This window comes from Neofelis nebulosa, chromosome 6, assembly GCF_028018385.1.
Source record: "Neofelis nebulosa isolate mNeoNeb1 chromosome 6, mNeoNeb1.pri, whole genome shotgun sequence".
NCBI lineage: Eukaryota > Metazoa > Chordata > Mammalia > Carnivora > Felidae > Neofelis > Neofelis nebulosa.
The window spans coordinates 121,143,606-121,168,375 of record NC_080787.1 but is presented as its reverse complement, the minus strand read 5'-3'; the positions used below and the strand labels follow the sequence as shown (position 1 = coordinate 121,168,375).

The window sequence follows — 24,770 nt, the reverse complement described above, 5'->3', positions numbered from 1 at the left end:
CAAATATCCAAAGTTAAGTTACCAGCTGTCCTCTGCAGAGCAGACGAGAGTTCATGTGTGCAAACATTTCCTGGCTGATGAACCTTTCTTATCTACAATAACCAAACTGGAAGCAATGTGGACTGGGAGTAAACATAAAACTCGGTCCTCTGAAAAATCAGCCCACAGGAAAATGGAAGGCGCCCGTATTTTCCTGGGATTGCTCTGACTTAGGCAATGAGTCCATAAGAATTTGGATAAATCTGGGGTGACTTAGATCCAGTTCCCATTATGGTAGATTTTAAATGCGAGTTAAGCACACAAATGTTTGTGGATATAAACAAAGGAATTCAGGCAAACATGTCAGCTGTGTGCTAACGTTTTTTTTTATTAGCTTTCCCCAGGGAAGGAAAAAAAAAAAACAGTGATAACATTCAGTTTCAGAGTGGCTACAACCATTCTTTGTATGCAGAAAAAAAAGGAGTTACTAACAAGGGCAATCAACAGTGTAGATGGAGACACAGGAAATGAAGGTGATGAACGTGGTGTGGAGAGCTGTAGACTGGGTGACCACAAGAAACATCCTTCCTCCCCCTGGGTCTCTTCCAAGACTAAACTTCTGTGCTTCTACCAGAACTAAACTTCTGGTTTAGCGGACAGAACAAAAGAATAGTCTTTTTTGTAAAAATTTTCAGGTTTGGGGACATTCTACCACCTTCAAAAACAATCATTCATTTCTCTTTCGGTTTTTCCGTTTTACACCACAAGTGAAAGAAAAGTAAAACACACTTTTGCTCTCTGCCTCAGAGTACATCACAAACCTTGACAGCAATGTACTGTTTTGGGTTGATTGTGTCTGTCCCAAATTCACCTGCTGAAGTCCTAACAGGGCCCTAATAAGCTCAGAATGTGACCTTATTTGGAAACAGGGTCACTGCAGGTGTAATCGGTTAAGATGAGATCATACTGGAGTAGGGTGATCCAAGATGATGGAAGTCCTTAAAAAAAAGAGGACATCTGGAGCCAGAGGCAGACATGTATAGAGGGAAGACACTGTGAGGAAAAGGTATAACAGCATCTCCAAGTCAAGGAGGGCAGCCTGGAACAGAGGTTTTCCTCTGACCTCAGAAGGAAGCTATCCTGCTGACAACCTTGCCTTCTTGCCTTCTTCAGACCTCCAGCCTCCAGAACTGGGAGACAATACATTTCTCTTGTTTAAACTGCTGGTTTATGGTTCTTTGTTATGGCAGCCTCAGCAAACTAATACCACTCTAAATTCTGTAGACAGTTTACTAAATAAAGGCTGAAACAATTAAGCCGCTGTTTAAGATTTTCCTCTTTCCTCTAATAACAAAGCAAACCTGTAAATCCTTTTAATCAGTACGCAACTTCAAGCAATGATTGTTTGGAAGAAGTTTCCCAATTTTCAGCAAGGAAACATCTTAGTGTCTGTCATACCCTAGAAGGAAAGGCACTCCCACGTAAATTTCCGAATGAAGACAAGTTCAGTGGCAGATAAGAGAAATGTTCTGTTGCTTCTTGGGGAGCCTTTGCTCTGGTCTCATTTGCTTGTGCTCTGACAGTTCTTGGGTCAAGCAAGGCCAAGCAGAGAGGCAGATCTATTAACACTTCACTCAACCAAGGCAGACCTTAGTAGCATAAACGGTTTGATCGAAGTCTTCTAAGTCATTAAGGAAAAGGTCAACTAACACACCGGTTCCCAAGGAGCTCATTGCAAAGATGGAATTGTTTATTATAACCTCGGGCCCTACTGAGTCTCTTGAGATTATATAAGAGTTTAACATGACAGATGACTGATGAAAAGAAACATTTAGAGAATGGCAAGGCTGGAACCTGAAAGCTAGGAGTGGGGTGAGAAGGTGAAGTTTTGGTAGATTATTTTTAAGGTTACACTGGAAAGAAAAAGTCAGCTTGAGGCGGGTGCCAGCCAGTATATTTCACACAGGCTGCTCCAATGTGTGACCATATGGACAAGCCTCATTTGGAAGGAAATAAACTAAATTTGAGAAAGCACTTTCTTTTTTTTTTTATTTAATTTTTTTTTTTAACGTTTATTTATTTCTGAGACAGAGAGAGACAGAGCATGAAGAGGGGAGGGGCAGAGAGAGAGGGAGACACAGAATCTGAAACAGGCTCCAGGCTCTGAGCTGTCAGCACAGAGCCCGACGCGGGGCTCGAACTCACAAGCTGTGAGATCATAACCTGAGCCGAAGTCGGAAGCTTAACCGACCAAGCCACCCAGGCACCCCTGAGAAAGCACTTTCTAAGCACAGTGATCACCGCAGTGTAATACTGGGTTTGCTTCTGTTTGCCTTTGTGATGTATATAAACTGCTCTAACTCCAGAGATTAGAGATTAAGTATCTCGCTAACAGCCCAAAACTCTGAAGGAGGGTTTGGAACTCAGGATTCTGGCCTTCCATTTCATTACTCTTTCCAGCACTCATGGTTCTGCTCCCCATGTTTTAACTCTGCGAATCACAGTGACATGCTGTTTGCGTGTCTTTCTCAGAGGGTAAAGGTATGAATGTGCTCACTCAACACACACTTATTAAACACCTATTACATTCCAGACGCTCTTCTTGGGCCTGCGCATACAGCAAAGAATAAAACAGATATATAAGCAAAACCAAGCAAACGAGTAAACCAAAACTCCCTGTGAAGTTTATGGTCTAGTAGTGGAAGAGAGACTGTAATCAAAAAGTATGATAGGTAAGCAAATTAATTAGTAACGAGCTGACAGTAATAAATTCTGAAAGGTGATCAGTGCTATGAAGAAAACCTCTGGGTGGGGAGGTGGCTGCGCAGCAGGCGCAAGGATGGATGACTGAGAAGGTGGCATCGGAGCAGAGGGAGCACGGCATGTGAACGTCTGGAGGAACAGCATCCCAGGCAGGGCAGACACAGGAGGTGCCCGGACAATACGAAGAATGGCAAGGAGGTCAGTGTGTGCAACAAATGGGGTAAGCCAAGGATGGAGCAAGCAGAGGTCAGGAGGTTCTCGCCTCTCTAGAGGTCACGGCAGGCCCTTGTGAGGATTTTTGCTTTTATTCTGCTTTACTTACTGGAAGGCTACGAATGGAAGAGTGACATGATTTGACTTATTTTGAGCAGGATCATTCTGGGTAGGCTGGGAACAGACTGTAGAAGAGCAAAATTAGAAGCAGGGAGACTGGTTAGGACGTTCCAGTGTTAATCCAGGTGAGTGAGGATAGGGGCTCAGAGCATAGTGGCAGTGAGGAGGCAGAGACACAGCCAGAATCCCTGGATGTTTCCAAAATATGCCCAATAGGATTTTCAACAGATTAGATGCAGAATGTGTAAGAGAAAGTGAAGTCAAGCATGGTTCAAATCATAGCCCGTCCTAACACCTGTACTTTGCCTCTTAGAGATGACTTACCAGGGTTTAGATTTGTTTTATGGTTTACTTCTAGGCCTTAAAACCAACACCTGCTGACCTTGTGAGACATGAATTTCACAGGAATTTATAGGATGAATAAATAAAGGAATGAAGGACTATGCAAACAATCACTGTCTCACTCCTCACAAAAAGGATCTGGCTTTGAGAACACTGTTGCTCTGTTATTTAGTTTCAGTAAGATTCAAGTTCAAGTTCAAATATGTTCTTTCTTTGAATACATTTTTCTACGCCATGAAAGCATATTCAAAGAAAGAACATATTTGAACTTGAATCTTACTGAAACTAAATAACAGAGCAAATCCATATGGATTGTCTAGATATCAACAGAACCAAAAACAGTTCTAATATAGATGTATTATAAGCTTATTTAAAAAAATGTTTTATCATCTCAGGTAACAACTACATGACTTTTTTTTTTTTTTTTCTCACAGAAAGAACAGCCCCCTGCAGGTGTCTAAATCTGTTCAGGGACTGAAAACTGAGTGTGATCCACGAAGAACTTAGAATTTAGGAGTTAAGGAAAGAAACTCAAAATCTGAACAACTATCAATTAAAGACCAACTAGAAAGAAGATGAAACATTCTTGAAACAAGAACATAAATCAGAAAAAAAGGATGCTGAAAATCAGATCCTTGTATACTTTAGCAGGCTTCTGTCTAAAGCAAAACAATACTAATAGTATAATGATGCTGACGATGCCTGGATCCTTAGCTGTCTTGATACTCTTGCCAGGCTCTTTTTTTTTTTTTTTAATTTTTAATGTTTATTTACTTTTGAGAGAGAGACAGAGACAGAGCATGAGCAGGGGAGGGGCAGAGAGAGAGGGAGACACAGAATCTGAAGCAGGCTCCAGGTTCCGAGCTGTCAGCACAGAGCCCGACACGGGGCTCGAACTCACGAACCACGAGATCATGACCTGAGCTGAAGTTGGATGCTTAACTGGCTGAGCCACCCAGGCTCATCTTGCAAGGCTCTTAATTGAAAGTATGCTATTCTTAGCAGCTGAGGCTACACAGAGGCAAAGAAGGCATATATACTTGTAACTATAGAAAAACCTTCTGAGATTACTTGGGTCTTCTTTCGACCTTCTGGTAGCCAAGATGAGAGTGAAAACAGACTGCTCTGCTTGGAGGCGCTGACAGGCTAGGGGCTTATTTTTAAAGGGCTCTAGTGAGAACAGAGTCTGCTATACTCAAATAGCATTATATGCACGGTAGTTAAAGCCAATTTCTTTTTTGTTTTAATGTTCAATATAGGTCATAACATTATTAAGCATCTCTTATCTTGATGTTTTGGGCAGGCAGAGGATAAACTAATCTCCCAAATGCAGACGGTAATGACTATCAGTTATTATAAACATTACTGAGATAGGTATAAGATCTAAGGGGTTGTTTTAGCAGTAACAGTAATATTTAGTATAACATTAAATAAATTTAATCTTGGTGTTGTTAAAGCAATGTTTGAAAATAAAATAATGTGAACTAATTTCACTGTATTAAAAATAAAATGTTGCTTATCTCTCTCTTTGGTTTCTTTCTGTGCTATAAGAAAATGCACGCTATTAAGGTTTTTGTGTGTGGTTTGTTTTTTAGGAATGGGTCTGGTGCTATTGCTGTGGAGCATCATAAAATGGTACAAACACTTCTGTTACATCCGATCTCACAGAAAGACATCTGTGTACAAATGACGAATGCTGCTTGTTAGACAACGCCACACCAATCTGTCAATTTCAACACCAGCGCTCTCTTCCCTCCTCTCCCAATTCAAAACATCTAACCGTTCACTGCATTTCAGTGGGACACTTACTTCATCTTTAAATACCTTTCCGTGTTCTTCACAGCCAGGTAAGCTCTGTATGAATTCTGACACCTGTCAAAAATAAGGTAACAATTCCAGTTGAAAACAGAAGCCCGAATCTAAGTGCTCCAGGTTCAAAATGTTTAACCTGCATGCGTTAGTTGCTTCTCTCAGCACAATTTCTTCCCTTTCAGGAAGAGAGACTAAGCCCCACACACATTCACTGTATCTGGTCCTGAAGCCAGAATTGCTATATCCAGTTCCTGGCAGACAAAGAAAATGAAATATACCTCATCTGTGCTCCATTTCGAAACTTTACTGGCAGGAATTCCAGCTACGGTGGGGAGAAGTTTGCTCTGCTGCTCCCAGCGCAAGGGCAGACATGGAATTGGTGATTTAAAGGACAGAAAGACAGCTGACCGGCGCTGTGCTTGTTGTGGGCTAGGTTCTTCCCGGGCACCTGCTGGATTGAAACAAACCGGAACTCACGCTCTGAAAAGGCGCAAAGACAGCCCCAAGTGCCAGGTGTCTCCCCCAAATAGTGAGTTGGCGGGCGGCACCTACTTAAAGCATGCTTCCTTTCAACATTATTGCCAGTGAACAATTACACTCTCCTTTGTCCTTGGAAGGTAGGTCACGGTAAGAAACAACCTGTAAATTCAACTTACACGTTTGCTACATTACCCTTTATGGAAGATGTGTCATGTTAACAATGTTGCCTCTTTAATGTCTCATGAAAGATACTTGCCTCCCAGCTTTAGTGGCAAGGAAAAGAACTATCCAAGCCTCAGGAAATGGTTTTGTGTCCCTTTCAGTTGTGGATGTCCTAAAAGTAACCACCAAATTGTACATGCTCGAGTCCAGCCACTGTGGTTACCCTGTGTTACTAGACCTGTTCTTTCCTTTTAGCTCAGCCCTGGTTTCATCTTTCAATTTCTGTTTACCAATCCCATTGGCTTTTTAAATAGCTAGTTAATTTTTTTAAAGGGATATGAAATTATTGCAATAAAAATAAAACAGAAAGGCAAATGCTTTTGTCATTCTTGTATTTGTGAAGATCAAAATTAAAGCTACAGAATATTCCATTAATCTGCCAGATCTTCTGAATCCAAACATATTTACTGCTGCTCTCCTAAAACAGCCATTTCTTAGCAAGTGATTTTATGTCACTGGGACTTCTAAAGTTTGTCAGTAATTATCTCAAGATCCTTTAGAAAAGAAAACTTCTGAAAACTACTTACTCAAAGCCCATCAGAAGAAAGGCTCCTCCTCTACATTTACTCTCCTCCACCCCTACACCATCTCAGTTACAATGCTACTTCAATTTCGGGGCACCTGCGTGGCTCAGTCAGTCAAGCATCTGCCTTCGGCTCAGGGCATGATCTTGCAGTTCACGAGTTCGAGCCCCGTATCAGGCTCTGTGCTGACAGCTCAGAGCCTGGAGCCTGCTTTGGATTCTGTGTCTCCCTCTCTCTCTCTGCCCCTTCCCCGCTCACACTCTGTCTCTGTCTCTCTCTCAAAAATAAATAAACATTAAAAACAATTAAAAAAACAAAGACAATGCAGCTTTGATTCCACCACAAGTTTTTGCCAAATGGTTACCCAGTTGAGGCTTTTGTGTCACTGAGACTATTTTAAACTGGCTTGTATCTCTAAGATTATTTTAAGGTTTTTTTTCTTTGAAGAGTAAGATTTACAGAAAAGTAGACAAATCGTTAAGTGTACAGCTCAAAGAATTTTCACAAAGTGAACACACCAATGTACCTGACACCAGGATCAAGAAACAACATGGCGGCACACCCAGAGCCTCCTGTGTCCCCTTCTAATTACACCCCAGCCAGCAAGGGCGACAACCACCTTCCTGACTTCTAACACCACAGGTTCTTTACCCTGCTTCTGAATTACATTCAGATGAAAATCTTGGTGTTTCTGGCTTCTTTCTCTCAACAGCATTGATTATGAGATTCATCCATATTGCTCGTTGAATGTGCTCTTTGCTGTATGGTTTTTCAATAGTTATGAATATTCCACAAGTAATTGGGAGTTAATGGACATTTTAGTTGTTTTTAATTTTTGGCTATTACCAACAGTGTTGCTTTGAACATTACCTGTACCAGTCTTTTCTTGGACATATGTATGATTTCTGTTGTGTATGTGTATGTGTATGTGTATGTGTATGTGTATGTGTATATGTATATGTAGTGCGTGCGTGCGTGTGTGTATATATATATATATATATATATATATATATATATATATTTTATATATTATATATATAAAATTCTGCCAGTTTTCCAAAAACAGTTATGCAATATGTATCCACTAACAGTGTAAGGGGGTTACAAATGCTTTACATCTTCAATAGCATGTGGTATTGTCTATCTTTTTACACTTTAACCATTTTGGTGAATTTGTTGTGGTATCACATGTGGTTATAATTGCAGTTGTCTGATAACTAATGAAGTTGACAATCTTTTCCTTTGCTCATTGGCCATATGGAGAACCTCCTTTGTGAATTATTTAGGTTTTATGCCCGTTTTTTCCACTGGGCCATCTTGCCTTATTTCTTACTGATTTGTAGAATACACACACACACACACACACACACACACACACACACAGACACACACACACACACACTCTGGATAGGAATGCTTTGTTGGAAATAGGTATCATGACAATCCTTTGTTGGAAATTAGGTGTAAGTGAAGTTTAACTTACTTTTTTTCTTTTATGGTTAGTGCTGTTTGTAGGTCTACTGAAGAAATCTTTGGTTACCTCAAGGTCCTAAAGTTAGTCTCCTCTGTTTTTCCCTAAGTACTTTATGTTTTACCTTTCATTTGAAATTTCAATCCACCTGAAATTTATTTTGGCATGGTATGAGATAAGGACTGGCATTCCTAATGTATTTTTCCACATGGATTTCTAACTGCCCAAACATGATTTATTGAAAAGACCACCTTGTTCCCACTGTACCACAGTGCCAGCTTTAACATAAATACGTGTCTTCAGATTCTCTCTTCTGTCCCACTGGTCTCTTTATACCAACCTACAGGTTTTAATTCCTATCACTTGGTAACTGTCCTGATGTCTGTGATCTAGGTCTTTTTCAAGACTGCCACAGCTATCTTTAGCTCTCTGCATCTCCATATAAAATTTAGGATAAGCTTGTGGAAAAAAAAAAACTGCTAGGATTTAGATGGAGATTACCACTAAATACAAACCAATCTGGTTTTGAAAAATGACTTATTCACAATATCCAGTCTTCCAATCCAAGAACAGGGTATTTCGCTCCATTGCTTTGGAACTTCTTTATGACTTCTCTTTTATCTTTTTCATTTTCATGTAGAGGTCTTGCTCATCTTTCGTTAATTTTATTCCTCTGTATCTCAAGTTTTCAGTTTCTTAAAAATTTTTTTCTTATTATTCTATTGTGGCTCCTCAAAAACTTTTAAACTAGCCTAATCTGAATTTTGAATTGCTCTATTATAAAGTAACTTAGAACTATTAAAAAAAAATCTATCTTACTGAAGCTAACAGCCACTGGTCCTCGCTCTCTACCTGAGTTGAGCTCATACAGAAAAATCTACCTGCTCCACATGAATATATATATATATATATATATATATATATATATATATATATATAATATTATTATATGTATATGTGTGTGTGTGTGTGTGTGTGTGTGTGTGTGTGTATACACATTCTTTTTAAACTTCCCAGAGTTCAAGATGCTTTTGTTTAGCATATATAAATACAGGGTAACTTAAAAACATTGCTTAATCTCAGACATTCCCAAGAGTTCAGCTAATTATTTGAAATATAATATTTGTGCATCTTTCATGAGGCAGGCTACTGTGAAATGGTAAGATTTCCAGTTCCACACCAGAGTAAAACCGTACAGCCTACTCTATGGTTTGTGCTCTGATTGCTTGCCACATAAGTGTCGGTCTTTTCCAAAGCGATACATTTATTATATAACTGTTTCTATTCTATTAACACTTGCCACTGTTCCCTCCTTCACTGCAGCTCCATTCTATTTGCTGCTAAAGTTGTCTTATTTGCGGTTCATTTCTAATGTTGCTACATTATTATTCTTTAGAAAAACAACGGAGCCATTCTTAAAGAAATGACTAAAAACCATAAAGCTCCCCTATTTCTGGTGGCTCCTGCATGTCTTTGAAGCAGATAATATAAACAGGTCTAGACGCATACATCATTCTAAACCTAAAACCAACTTTGCATCTTTCACTTAAGACTTTCCTTCCTTTTGCTGATCCTTTCAGGCTGATTGATGTCCTGAGGCCCAATGGTGTTTTCCAACGAATGAGGCAAAACTAGTGTTTACCAGCTATAGAACGTCCCATCTCTTCTGAAAATAACAGTGTGTTAGCTATGATCCCAGTCCCAAAAAGAGAGAAACAACTTTACTTAAGTGAATGTGTATCTGAGTCCGTGAATGGCACACAAATGTGACTCCAGGTTTTCATTTTAACATGCGATCAGACTGAAATAAATGTGAAAGACTTTGGCTCAAGTAGGCGGCCCAGTGCCAAGAGTAAGGAAGAGGAGGTTTGAACGTGCACAATGTGCTCCAGAAAACGAAGCCCTTGTTCCAGAAGACATTTCTGCTACCACCATTTTATCACTAGGGTCATATTTCTTACTGCCCTCCTCTCAAACTATTTATCTGCATGAAAAATAACACTTTTACAGGAGTTTTCTGTATGTTTGAAGTTCCCTGAAATGAAACGTTCCCAAAGGCATACGATCTAACGTCCTTCTCCCCCTCCCCTTTGGTTTTGTGCTTCCACAGTTCTTCAGGGCTACTCAATTCTATACCACTGGCACGGAACTGCCCGGGGATGATTTCCAAGTCTATTTCTTACTAATCCTTGCAAAAGTAAAATATTATGAGGAAAGGTTATACTTTGTTTAGAAATTGTCTAAATGGCTTTTATTGTTTTATGACTATCAAGGATATGTATTTCTGGTATAATCTGAGAAAGTGAAGGAAGGATGAACAGGGAGGTGCCTGGCTCAGTCAGAAAAGCATGTGACTCTTGATCTTGGGGTCGTGAGTTTGAGCCCCATGTTGGGCACAGAGATTACTTAAGTCAATAATTTTTTTTTTTTTAATTTGGGATTTAACAAATTATTTTTTAGCACCTGGGTGGTTCAGTCAGCTAAACATCTGACTCTTGATGTCAGCTCAGGTCATGATTTCATGGTTTGTGGGATTGAGCCCTGTGTCAGGCTCTGTGTCAGCATGGAGTCTGCTTAGGATTCTCTGTCTCCCTTTCTCTGACCCTCCCCTGCTTGCTCACTCTCTCTCTCCCTCAAAATAAATAAATAAATATTTAAAAAATAAAAAATAAAATAGAATAAATATTTTTTAAAAAAAAAATTGGAAAGGGGCACCTGAGTGACTCAGCTGGTTGAGCGTCTGACTTTGGCTCAGGTCATGATCTCGCAGTTCGTGAGATCAAGCCCCGCATCGTGCTCTGTGCTGACAGCTCAGAGCCTGGAGCCTACTTCGGATTCTGTGTCTCCCTCTCTTTCTGCCCCTCTCCTACTGGTGCTCTGTCTCCCACTCTCTCTCAAAAATAAATATTAAAAAAAAAAAAAGAAAAAGAAAGAAGGAGTATTCTCAACAAAAATAAACAGGATACTGAATATCTTCAAAGTGGCTCTTAGGAAGGTAAGGCCACCAATATCTCCCCTCCAATGAAAGCAACATCTTTTTTCTTTCTTCAAAAAATGTTTCCATTCTAGTTTTCTTAGAATAGACATAAATTAGGACAGAAATATTTAAACAAATGTAAGGTAAAAATTTTTTAAGCTGGCTGAGAATGACTAAAATTACTATAGAGTAGTAATTTTAATTTGTCCTGATCCTTGGTCCAATAATTGATACATTTTACTTGCAGAACTGGGGTGTCATCCTCAAAAGTAGCAAGGTAAGAATTAAGAGAAATCTTATGGTACATTAAAATGAGAAACATAGTTGAAGGCAGAGAGAAATAACAATATTCATTATGTTCATGAACAAATCAATCTATTCTCATATTCAATCAAATGATCGCTATTTTCTCTTCTTTTTGTTTATTATTATTATTATTTTTTAAGTGAAACATGTATATATGTATGAGAATCAGATTGAGACAGACACGGAAGACCTCCTGGTCACATAGAGGAGGCATTAGGACCAGAATGTTCCATCAGAAAAGAGGCAAAAGGAGAAGATTTTGTAATGCCAAATTTGAAGAGTGAAACGTAGGCGGAAATCACACAAGAGCCAGCTGCAAGTAGCCGTCAGTCTTAGAACACAGCAGCACGAAGATTCCTGACTCAACGAGCCGTAGGCATTGCATAGTACGGGGCTGTACTGTTAGGATCTCCATGTACACTGTAATGTCAAACATTCACTCCCTGCACAGGACCTGCACCCCCAAGGTCAGCAGGATGCTGTGCGTCGGCAAGATCGCACCTTTTGGTGAGCTAGAAGGATGCTTTCCGTTCTCATCATCACCATCACTGTCAAGTAACTACAAAACAGTCAGCTCTGATGAAGCTGGGGCAAGTCTTTTCTCTCACTTGAAACAGGTTCCCTGTGAGTTACTATCCTTTGACTCGGCGATTCCCAGTCTCAGAGTTCATCGTAAGGACCTAATTAAGTGTAAATGTTAACCAATCCTCTGTAAGAAAGTCACTATGGAGGTTCTCTGCTGGGTACATAATTGTATCCAGAATGAAGACTACGTGTCCCAGTCACTCTTGTGGCCAGATGCAGTCACGTGACTAATGGGATATAAACAGAAGTGGTATCTGCAACGTGTCGGAAATGCCGTTAAAGAATGAGAGCCCAGTAAGGGCGCCCACTACTACTTCCGTGCACTGACCCTCCTTCCGCCTGGACACAACGGTGGTTGAATGACTAGCTCTCCAGAACCACTTCTGACCAACATATGGCCTTGGGAGTAGACACTCTGCAGGACGGAACAACAAAACTGGATGGAGCCTGATTTCCCAGTGCTGTTGAACACCATGAAGTCTTGGCCCACCTACCTCTGAACTTGCTCTATGTGAGACAGAAATAAGCAGCTCTTACTGGACATAAGCCGCTTATGAGTGTTTTTTTTTTTTTTTTTAACATTTATTTATTTTTGAGACAGAGAGCATGAACAGGGGAGGGTCAGAGAAAGAGGGAGACACAGAATCTGAAACAGGCTCCAGGCTCTGAGCTGTCAGCACAGAGCCCGACATGGGGCTCAAACCCACGGACCACAAGATCATGACCCGAGCCGAAGTCGGACGCTTAACCGACTGAGCCACCCAGGCGCCCCCGCTTATGAGTGTTTTATGTCACACTCACACACAGACCTAATCCTAATCAAGACTAAGGTTTATTACTCCAACACTGTCTTATAACAGTGAGAGAGGGGAAACTCCTAGCCTAGATACCCAACAGAGAGGGGTTCATTAAATGATGCTATATTTATCCATCGAGGAAATAGTTGATATTATCTTTTAATTAGTATAAATATTTATGTGAAAATGGTTGGGATATCATAAAGTTAAAAAAACACAGGTTGTAAAGCAGTTTGTGTATTACTTCAGATATAAAATGCCCCGCAAAATAGATACCAAAATTCAGGAAATTTTGGTATCTTGGAAAATAAAATCACAGGTGATTTTGGTTTTCTTTTTAATTCCCTGTATTTGCTAGTTATTCTATAATAAACGTGTTATTTTGATAATGAAAGTTATATAAAACCAGAAGCTGGTAATAAATAAACTCAAAAAAAAGTAACAAAAACCAGAAGCCACTTTGGTGACTTGGAAAGCAATTTACTGCCTTTTGGGGAAAGTACTGTGAAAACACCATCAGTTGCTGGGCCTCCTTAATATCAGAAATAAGAAAATGTTACGTGGCCGTGGTGCCAGAGAAATAACTTGGTGAATTAATGGTTTTACTGTGATTGCATCTGTCTAGACAATTATCAAATGAGGAATATTTTCCATAGGTTGCTACCTGGAGAATGGAGAGAAAGGCCTGCCTCTACTATTCACATCACTATTTACTATATGGAAATCATATTCAGCACTTACACTGTATCAGAAACTGTGAAAAAGTCTGCCAATACGGCATATCTAGCAGACTTTCTTTCTTTTTTAAAAAAAATGTTTATTTCTTTTGAGAGAGAGGAGAGAGCGAGGGGGCCCAAGTAGAGGAGGGGCAGAGAGGGAGAGAGAGAATCCTAAGCCCCAATATGGGGCTCAGTCTCACGAACTGTGAGACCATGACCTGAGCCGAATTCAAGAGTCAGGTGCTTGGCCGACTGAGCCACCCACGTGCCCCAGCTTGCAGACTTCCCTGAAATGGAGTTTAGTAAATAATAATGTAGTTGCCCAAAGTAGGAACTTGCAACGACAAATTTGCCCACCATGTCTCTCCTCTCAATTCTGGTTGAGGGCACAGCCAAAGCCTTGCTTTGGCTTAAGGTAGGAAAAAGTGAAGTGAAAGATTAACCCTTGTAAGAAGACCTTTCCGATAAAGGTGATCCTGAAAGAAATATCCTCCGATGTTTCACATAGAATCAAGACAATAAATCTTCAGTTGGGAACATCATCTAAACCAGCCATGAAGTCTCCTAGTAGAAAGAGACTGCTTTCCACTATGGTGTCCTCCCCACCACAGAGTGTGAGAACCTGCTTCCTACAGGACCATTCCATTAAGACCCAGTAGAACCACTATATGGTGGGCTGGAGAAAGGAAGTACTCATGCTCTCTGCTACTTTCAGACTCTGCTACTTGCTACACTGAGTGGGGTTCCTACTTCCAACTCTGCAAATGCTAAATTGACAAGCCAACAGCATAAGCTACCACTGACCTGTTGCTTGACTCATCCCTATTCCTTTAAGCCAGCGACAGAAGTTGAGACCAAAGTCTCCAAATTCTTTGCTTCATTTTAGTTTCAAAACAGTGCTAGGAGGTAACTACCCGTGAGGTGAGGAACGATCCCAAAGCCACCCTGTGAGAGAGTGGCAGCATGGATCTTTTGCCTCCTAGGGTTATAGTCAAGAGGGTGATTAAGAGTCTGACAGATGTGGATTCAAACTCCTGCTCTGCCACTGGCGAGCTCTATCTTGGTGAAATCAAGGTAACAGGATCGCTGTGAGGATTACATGATATTTTTAAAATGCTTATCCCGATGTCTGGCAAGTAGTAAAGTCCGCAAATGAGAGAAATTATTCCTATCTTGAAAGAAAGGCATATCGTGGAGAGTGCATTTGACATAAAAAGCAAAAATGAAAAGGAGTCAATATGCTTTCAGGCTAATATTCCATGAGTATATAATGCTCTTAATTGTGAAAAGAATATGGCCAGACAAAAGAAATGAAATACATCTGTCAACTCCCCCCGCCCTCCAATTTTTTTTTTAATGGAGTTACTAACTGGTGACTGAATATAAAAAGATGAACAACAGCAGTGATTGGGTAAGATAAATGGATCACAGCATCAAGGAATGGAGGTAAAATTAGCTCCAAGATACTTAATTCGGGCATGAAAGATACTTGAGGGTCATTTCAAGGTTAACAACCAAAATAAAAAACCAACTGCTATGGAAGCAAAAAGCAAGGCTGATTTTTTTATGAGAGAATCTAGCACATTACATTACAAAATAGAATTCAACTCTTTCTGCATTATCAGCAGCCCAAGAGAAAGAATGCTTGCAGGAGAGAAAACAAAACTGTACCTTTACCAGGATTACAAGAGTTTAAACATGAAGGCCAATTTATAGAATCCTTTATTAAAGGTCTTTCCTACAATGATGGGAATGAATTATTAAAAAATATAGAAGTTTAAAAAAAGGAAAAAAAGTGATAAATTATATTCAGTGAAAGTCCCCAAAGGTCAAATTCAGTTGCATGGTGAGAATCATAAAAAAATAAAAGAGCTCAGGGATGCCTAGTTGGTTAAGCATCTGACACCTGATATCAGCTCAGGTCATGATCACCCACAGTCGTGGGATCGAGCCCTGCATCGAGCTCTGTGCTGAGCCTAGAGCCTATTTGAGATTCTCTATCTGCCCCCTCCCGCTTGTGCTTGTTCTCTATCCAAATAAAATCAACTTAAAAAAAAAAAACGGGCTCATAATTACACATATTGCATGGAATTAACCTGAGTTAACTGAAGAAACAGGGTGGGAGGATTTTTTTAGGAGGAAGTTTGTTGTTTTTTTTTAAATATCAATTTGCTCCCAGACTCCAAATAAAATAGTTCTCATGGACCTACTGAGTCTTAAATCCTGTTGCCGTTATAAAGAAACTTAAGGTGGCTTTTTTTCAGTCTCCTCTATCCTAAATAATACACAAACTGCACTGGGCTCTCTCCTATCCCTTGCACCACCTCCCAAACAGGCTAGATTTGGGAACGGCTCCTTCCACCACTGGAGGGATGTGATTGGGAACGACTGCTGGTGAGCATCTATGAGGTTCAAGAATGTAGACCCGGGGTGGGGTATAGCTACCTGACCTCTAGGCTCATGTTTGAAAGAAGAATTCTACTGATACCCCAATGGGAGTGTTGTAAGTGTTCTTCACAAAAGACCTGGGAAAAATTCTCTGGATTCAAAAACGTTAAAATAGGGAACAATCACCATGGGGCCTCTGACAAAAACATCGGAAGAGGAGCACTGATTTATTTGACAGAGGAATTTCATGATTTTAGTGAAGCACAAGGGGATATGACCTCTACAAAACAAAAAAAGGCTATGAAAGGGAACCAGTCAATGCAGCAAATTAAAGGGAAATAAAACCTGCCACTGCTAAAATTCATGTTAAAGGCAGTAAGCAGTAGACTTGATGGAGCAAGAAGCTGAGTAAGATACTTCAACTTGAGAAACATGAGCAGAACATCAAAAAATAGTTGTTATTAAAATACTTCCATATTGGTTGGTATAGTGTCCCCCCCCCCCCCCAGCCCCCAATGCAGCCATGTCCTTATTGGACTTCCGAAAGATCCGGCAACTAAGCATAACTCTTGGTATAGTGGAGAGCTTCCAGAACTCTCCTCCAGAACTAAGATCAGTGTTGATGCTAATTGTCTTGTGCAAAAACCAATGGTTAAATATTTTGAACACAAATGTAATCCCTTGGCTCTAACTCAAGAATAATTAGTATTACCAGTCAACAGAGAGAAAACATAGAGCATAAGTAATAACCAAAATTAGAACTGAAAGAAGTTTGCTGGATTTAAAGACCAGCTGATAATCACAACATGATTTCACTATAGACGGAATTAGTTTTATGAAAGTTTTATATAAAATGTTTCAAAAATTTGATAATGAAGGAAAGATACCAAGTTCATTTTAAGAGGCTAAAAATGGATGAGATATTAATAGTCAAATCTCACTGAGGAACATATGAGCAAAATTTCTCAAAGTGGGATGCCTGGGTGGCTCAGTCGGTTAAGCATCTGACTCTCGACTTTGGTTCAGGTCACGATCTCACAGTTTGTGAGACTGAGCCCCGAGTTGTGCTCTGCTCTGGCAGCATGGAGCCTGAGATTCTCTCTCTTCTTCTCCTTCTGCCACTTGCTTGTGTTCTCTCTCTCAAAATAAATAAATAAACTTAAAAAAAATTCTCAAAGCAACTTATTTTATCAGGCCCCTTTTCTTTTACTAATAAAAAATAAGATCGTAAATAACATATGCATATTGCACTGTAGCTTTTGTAGGTGAGAGCAATAATTAAGAGCTATATGTGAACCCTAGTAGTGTTTCTGGAAAGAATACAACAGAAAAACTCAGGCAATTCAAATAGAGAAAAACAGGACGAAAATATACAAAGTTTCAAAAGATAAAGAGAGATCACCATGCGTATCATATGTTAATCGAGCCAAATTCTCTATTAGAGAATAATAATTCTCCAGACTCTTTCCAGAAAACAATTATTAAAATCAGCTCAGCAAATCAAATAAAAAGTTAATTCAATCACCAAGTTAGGAAGAGACTGAAGAGCTTATTAAATTATTACTCTCTCCAAAAGTTCAGAGCCTAAGATTCTATTATGAATCTATCTGAATTTTCAATGAGACAATTCCATGCAATAAACAGTCATCACAATACTATTGCCCTCCTACCAGCGGCAGCAGCAGCTGATGCATTTAATCCTCATGACAATCCAATGATGTGGCTACTGTTACTACATTAACTTTACAAAGGAGGAAAGTGAAACAGAGAGCCAGCCACACAGCCAGTAAGTGGTGGAGCCCTGACAGTAATTAAGGCTGTGCTCCTAACCACCAACCACAAGGAAAGACAAACCTTTGTTCCAGAATCCAATATACCTTGATGACACAACCCTCACAAAGTAAATGTTTTTCTTCCTTTCTAAGTGGCCAGAAACATTTAAAATAATCAAATACTTGCATAGTGCTTACTATGTGCCAGGCACTGTTTGAAGCAAGTTGCAAATGCACTTAATTGTCATGACAAGTGGGAGGGAGTTACCATCATCATTATCCTTCTGGGTAGATAAACAGGGAGGGGGACAAAACAGAAGAGACTCTAAATAAGGAGAACAAACAAAGGGTTACTGGAGGGGTTGTGGGAGGGGGGATGGGCTATATGGGTAAGGGGCACTAAGGAATCTACTCCTGAAATCATTGTTGCACTACATGCTAACTAACTTGGATGCAAATTGGAAGAAAGAAAGAAAGAAAGAAAGAAAGAAAGAAAGAAAGAAAGAAAGAAAGAAAGAAAGAAAGAAAGAAAGAAAGAAAGAAAAGGAAGAAAAGAAAGAAAAGAAAAATGTTTTGAAAAATATGGCCACATAGAAGGGTGAGAAAAACAAAATGGATAAAGGACCTGAATGTGAGACAGGAAACCATCAAAACCTTAGAGGAGAAAGCAGGAAAAGACCTCTCTGACCTCAGCCTAGCAATCTCTTACTCGACACATCCCCAAAGGCAAGGGAATTAAAAGCAAAAGTGAATTACTGGGACCTTATGAAGATAAAAAGCTTCTGCACAGCAAAGGAAACAACCAACAAAACTAAAAGGCAACCAACGGAATGGGAAAATATATTTGCAAAAATATATTTGCAAATATTTGTATCGGACAGAGGGCTAGTATCCAAAATCTATAAAGAGCTCACCAAACTCCACACCCGAAAAACAAATAACCCAGTGAAGAAATGGGCAGAAAACATGAATAGACACTTCCCTAAAGAAGACATCCGGATGGCCAACAGGCACATGAAAAGATGCTCAACGTCGCTCCTTATCAGGGAAATACAAATCAAAACCACACTCAGGTATCACCTCATGCCAGAGTGGCCAAAATGAACAAATCAGGAGACTATAGATGCTGGAGAGGATGTGGAGAAACGGGAACCCTCTTGCACTGTTGGTGGGAATGCAAATTGGTGCAGCCGCTCTGGAAAACAGTGTGGAGGTTCCTCAGAAAATTAAAAATAGACCTACCCTATGACCCAGCAATAGCACTGCTAGGAATTTACCCAAGGGATACAGGAGTACTGATGCATAGGGGCACTTGTACCCCAATGTTTATAGCAGCACTCTCAACAATAGCCAAATTACGGAAAGAGCCTAAATGTCCATCAACTGATGAATGGATAAAGAAATTGTGGTTTATATACACAATGGAATACTATGTGGCAATGAGAAAAAATGAAATATGGCCCTTTGTAGCAATGTGGATGGAACTGGAAAGTGTTATGCTAAGTGAAATAAGCCATACAGAGAAAGACAGATACCATATGGTTTCACTCTTATGTGGATCCTGAGAAACTTAACAGAAACCCATGGGGGAGGGGAAGGAAAAAAAAAAAAAAGAGGTTAGAGTGGGAGAGAGCCAAAGCATAAGAGACTGTTAAAAACTGAGAACAAACTGAGGGTTGATGGGGGGTGGGAGGGAGGGAGGGGAGGGTGGGTGATGGGTATTGAGGAGGGCACCTTTTGGGATGAGCACTGGGTTTGTATGGAAACCAATTTGACAATAAATCTCATATATTAAAAAAAAAAAAAAGAAGAGTGAGAAAGAGTCATTAAGCTCCAATATTTCATCCTGGGTCCATCTTAGTGTCTGTTTTTTGAATTAAGGACTACATGTGTTTATTGAATTGGTTAATTACCAACAATAAATTAAAAAAAAAAAAAAAAGAAACTGTTGAACTGATTTTCACTGCAGATTTCACTGAAACTCAATGGTGGAACCGGGATCCAGAGAGACAGAAACTACTGCTCCTAGAAGATGGCAGATGCAGGCAGGAGTGCCGCGACAGACATCTCTGAGATAAGCACAGGAAGAGTTTGAATGTTAAGAGTGTGAATGCATGGAAACAACTGAGATTTGTTTAGAATTGGACTTTTTTGTTTTTAGCTGGCTCAAACTGCACTCCTATTTGGTTGGGAACCTTTGATTGGTCACCATGACTTGCTAATAAATGAGCTGAGAAAGTTTAAAAAAAAAAAAAAAGAAAAGAAAAGCAGATGCACTGAGAGGTTTTCAGTGAAATGTCCACAATCGCGCAGCTAGCAGGTAGCGGGGCAGGGATTCAAACCCTGGCCGTTGGTAGGGTTTGTATATAGGGCTACATTAAACACATCAGAACATGCTGAAGACAGCAGAGATGGAACTTTTAAATTAATCACAAATTACTGCCTTCTAAAAATCAGACACGGAAATCAAAGCATCACTTATGGAATAGGACACGGCAGGCAAACAGTCATTAGGTGCCATTCTCAAATCTTACATAATAATCTAAAGCAAAAATACACATGAAATGCAAAGTCCCCAGGGACAATCATTAAACTCACAGTCAGGCTAACACTTTCTCATAAAAAAATAATAATTCTGTGTAAATTATAAATACAATCTATACTATGACAGTCATTATGATTTCATTACTTAGTTAAGCCATCATTATGTCCTTTTAGCAAAGATGTAAGACAAATTACTTTCTCCAATACGACCTAAAATATTTGTTCAAATGATTTTCTTTTCATTTTGTGGTATTAGATTAAGACCATATTAATTCCATTTGGATTTCAATACACATTCTAAGATCAGCTTTAAGCATATGAAGCAAATGACATCAACAATCCCAATAGAAATATATGACAAGAACCAAATGTAGTATTACCCAAAGTTTATATATAATATATATTGTACAGATATGTGAGAGAAGCTGTAAATACAGATCACAGATGAATCCATATCATTATAAATTACATACAACAGTTGACCCTTGAACAATGCAGGGATTAAGGACACTTACCCCTGGATAGCCAAAAATCTGTGTATAACTTTTTTTTTTTTAATTTGTGTATAACTTTTGATTCCTCCTGCCCCACAATTTAACCGCTAATAGCCTATTGTTGACTAGAAGCCTTATCAATAACCTAACCAGTTGATTAACACATAGTTTGTATATTATATGTATCTAATACTATATTCTTACAGTAAAGTAATCTAGAGAAAAGAAAATGTTATTAACAAAATCATAAAGGAGAAAATACATTTACAGGACTGTACCGTATTTACTAAGAAAAAATCTGTGTATACATGGACCCACATAGTTCAAACCCATGTTGTTCAAGGTCAACTGTCTACCCTGAACAGTAAACTTTTATAGCCTGTGATAACACAACAAATCAACTAAATGAAGTTTATCTTTAATATAAAAGTGACTGCTATATTCCACTAGATTCTGATGAGTATTCATAATAATATGCATCCCTAATACAAGATGATTATGGCTACTACCTCTGGCTTCATGTGATGTCCTCATTTCACTTTCTGTTCTCTCTTCAAAGTCTTCTTTGACATCATCAGGATGCTGGTCTCTGAAAAAAAAATAGGTGTTCAGCACTGCATCTCACCAATTGTCTTTCTTAATTTAAAAACAAACATTACCACTACTGTGAGAAAGGATTTTTAGTTCTACTAAGATGTAACTCCTACTAATAACATCTATAAATATCCATTTTCTTCATTACCAATTTTCATTTACTGTTCTGAAAAGAGATTTTTAAAGCTAAGAACGGTATTAAGGTGAACTATGTTACATGTTAGCAAACGTAGCTACTGAATAATTCAACTTCAAATTGGGGCATGTTTTCATGAAGAGTTTCACTGGTTACTGTACAGTAAAACTACAATTTAAGGAAAGAAAATATTTTGAAACCCCTACCATTTAATCAAGTAGCATACACTACCTTAGCTCTGGGATTTGGGATTGAGACTGAGACTGGCCCAGGAGAATCAAACTCAATTCTGGGAAGCTTTTCCTGGCTTAATCAGGTCAAATGTGTAGGCTGTATTGATTCCGACTCTTTCTGACCAGGAATGACCTGATGCTAATCTAAACATGCCAACAATAATGTAAAATGGAATGGAATCATTACAATCTTAATTCAGAGCTTTATCCTTAAGTCAGGGAGAAAAATGGCGTTAAAGGGAACTAAGCACAGACTAACTAACTCTATTTTCTTTAAAGCTAAATTTGAAGTATTTGAAATTGTTCAACCTAATCTATTCCATTGTCAGAGTTCAAAATATATCCCACTCTCCAATTTCCTGGAACTATCTAGGCTATGATACCTGGTTTACACACTTTAATGCTTTATAATACTCTATATTTATGTCGTATTGTTTCTTATGTGTTGTTACCTTTATAAATATATCCTGAGTTTCTTAAAGACCCTGATCATACTTCTACTGTTAAGTTTTAATTAAGAAAAAGGCAAATACACATGAAACCAAATGTCCCAACAAAATATAAAGAAGTTGTATTGTCTTAATTAAAAAGGCACTAATTTAATTCTCTAGCTGAACGGTGATAACACAATGATGCTAACACACTGTAAGTCTGCAATAAATACATGTTCCCTACTTCTTAGAAAGATCATTTCCAGTGACACATGTAAAATTTCATTGAGATCTGAACTCCCTGGCTAAGTTCATACTAAAAACAACTTATCACAAATGCTAAAGAATACTGCTTATTTGAGAATGGGGAAGAATTACTGTTATTACAAAATAAAAACAAATCTTTTTCCAAGAGTAATAGAATTAAAAGACTCTATAGAGGCTCTTATTCCATAAAAGTTGGGAGAGGAGGTGTACCACTGATGGTTGCAGATAGGACATTAACTGAAATGATAATAGAAAAGTTTGCCTTCTCTGTAAAGACTGTGCTAAAGTTATACTTGGTAATTAGAACATGCCAAAGTCAGCTTACTATGCTTAAATTAGCTTATGTGATCTTCTAAACTGGTTTTATGCTAAATTAGAAATAATATTATTTGAGTCCATAAATCTATCCCACTAGCTATCTATTGTGACCACTGAAAAAAGTTGTTTGTGGATAACTATATTAATATTTATTAGGAAGAAAATCATACAGTGCAGTGGTATAGTTTAAAATTGGCAGTTTTCAAAGTAATAAAAAAAATCCCAATTACATTATTGTAGATTTCCTAAAAGTTTTAATGAATGGTTTGTGAAAAGGAAAAAAAGAAAAAAAAAAAAAAAGACAAACTTCTTTGTCTTTAGCCTTTGAGGTCAAAGGTTAACATTAAGTCTCAGAATTTTCTGAATATTTCAGCTTTCATGATCAGAATTGCCCACTAATGACAGTTTTACATTTTTGTGGTTTCAATAAAACACAGTTTTCCTTAGAGTAAATTTTATTAAAATAAAGTTGTAAGACTTAAGTATGAAGAAAGTTCTGTTGTATTCTTATGCCCAAATACAATGCCAATGATTTATCTTATGAAATGTAAGAAAAGGACCATTTTCTAGAAGAGAACAGAGAGAGAAAAAGAAAATAAGACCTTTGACCCAAAATATTTCTTCATGCCTGGATCTGCCATAATCCATCCCAACAGAAGCAAAATGGAAGCTATCTATTTTCTTACATCATTTATGTTGCTTCATTATAGAAGGACGTTCACTTTCCATTTTCCCTACTTTAACTCATAATATTTCATTGGATTGAACCTATATAAACTTGGGAATATATAAACATGAATATTTATCTTTACCAAACACAGTTCAAATAAAGGACTGTAGAAGAAACGTTTATTGGATGTTTTTATTTCTACTTAATATGTTGATTCTGCTAATTCCTTAAAATTAAAAATGACTAAAAGTCCCTTGGGGGTTCTACATGATATTTCATGTAGCTAGAAAGTTGGAGGGGTGGGGCAGTGGGGTCATCTGAGCAGTCTACTAGAACAAGCATTATAAAATAAATGGATGAACAGAACCACTGAAGTAAACAGAACCCTAATTAAGCACATCCAGAAATGAAGAAGTTAATAATAAGAAAAATTTTAAGAACATACTATGTACCAAAGGCTGGCTGAGCTCTTTCTATGTCCAATATTTCATAACAATCACTGTAAGAAGGTTCTGTTAACATTATAACCACTGAAACTTAAAAAAGTCAATGCCAAATCTGTAGAGCAAGTATCATACCAGGTCTTACTGACACTAAAATCCACAATTAAATTCAATTACCTTGAAGTAGAGTCAAGGTTTCTACCCTTGCATTTTTCCAGAATACAGTACATCAGTCTCCTATTGACAATGTCAGGCATGAAGAATCTTATTCATTCTTATTTGTTTTGTATTTTATTTAAAATAAAAATTGGTTTCTCAATTGGGCAACCAGTATTTCTCTCTCCTACAAGGTTAGGATTTTCATTGCTAATTCTTACTGACTAGGTGCTGTGATGGAGCTCTTTCTCTGTGCAAAAATGAAATCCTTGATCTAGGATTCAGTTTCCTAAGCACAAAGTTATTCTAGCTGTACAGGTCTTCCAATTATGGACAAAGTACTTCCACAGTAGAACATCCATGCTCTGTGATAACACCATAATACTCTCTGGAATGTGGTACAAGATATGCTTCTTGACAGATTTTCTTCAAAAAAAGACGACCAAAAATATTTTTATGCTGTATTTTAATACCACTGTTTTGCTCTACATAAAAACTCCTCTATTTTCTCCTCTTGATCAACACTTTCTATTGCCAACAGTTTTATTCAGGAAGGAGGTACAAGCTGATTGGGCATGGGGGTAGTGAATCGTAACACAGAGAAAGCGTGGGTACGTGTATGGTCTTTGGAAGTGAACAGGCTTGGCTGCAATTTTAGCTGTGCTACTTAATTCTAAACGATCTCTAGCAAGTTCCTGAACTTCCTTACTTCTCAGCTGCACCAACTGTAAAATGAGGAAAATCCATCCTTGTCCTCATAGGCATTTTAGGGACTCAATAAATGGACAGAAAGTGCTGCACACACAGCAGCTTCCACTATTGACCAATTACTTCTATTTGGTGATAAAATTATCTACTGTCACTTGTTTTCTTTAAGTAACCTGTTTGCTTCAAGTTTTAAACTAGCTTTTAGAGTAACAGTTACCACCCAGACAGCAGCCAGACTGCCTGGGTTGTAATCCAGGTCTGCTATTTAGGCCTGTAGTAATCCAGTAATCCAGTAACAGACTGTAA

General features: G+C 38.5%; 1 protein-coding gene across 12 annotated transcripts in view; it reads right to left on the bottom strand.

The window, feature by feature from the left end:
• Nucleotides 1-24,770, bottom strand: part of L3MBTL3 (L3MBTL histone methyl-lysine binding protein 3) — a 129,478-nt gene that overhangs the window by 957 nt on the left and 103,751 nt on the right. For 10 of the 12 annotated variants that reach the window (XM_058735230.1, XM_058735224.1, XM_058735225.1 and 7 more), the window contains 3 exons: nt 21,018-21,097; nt 5,508-5,680; nt 5,227-5,289 (listed from right to left, as the gene is read on the bottom strand). In XM_058735230.1, coding sequence (XP_058591213.1) covers nt 5,227-5,289; nt 5,508-5,680; nt 21,018-21,097 — 316 coding nt within the window. The remainder of the gene's footprint in view (nt 1-5,226; nt 5,290-5,507; nt 5,681-21,017; nt 21,098-24,770) is intronic. The other 2 variants (XM_058735232.1, XM_058735234.1) reach the window with 1 other exon arrangement.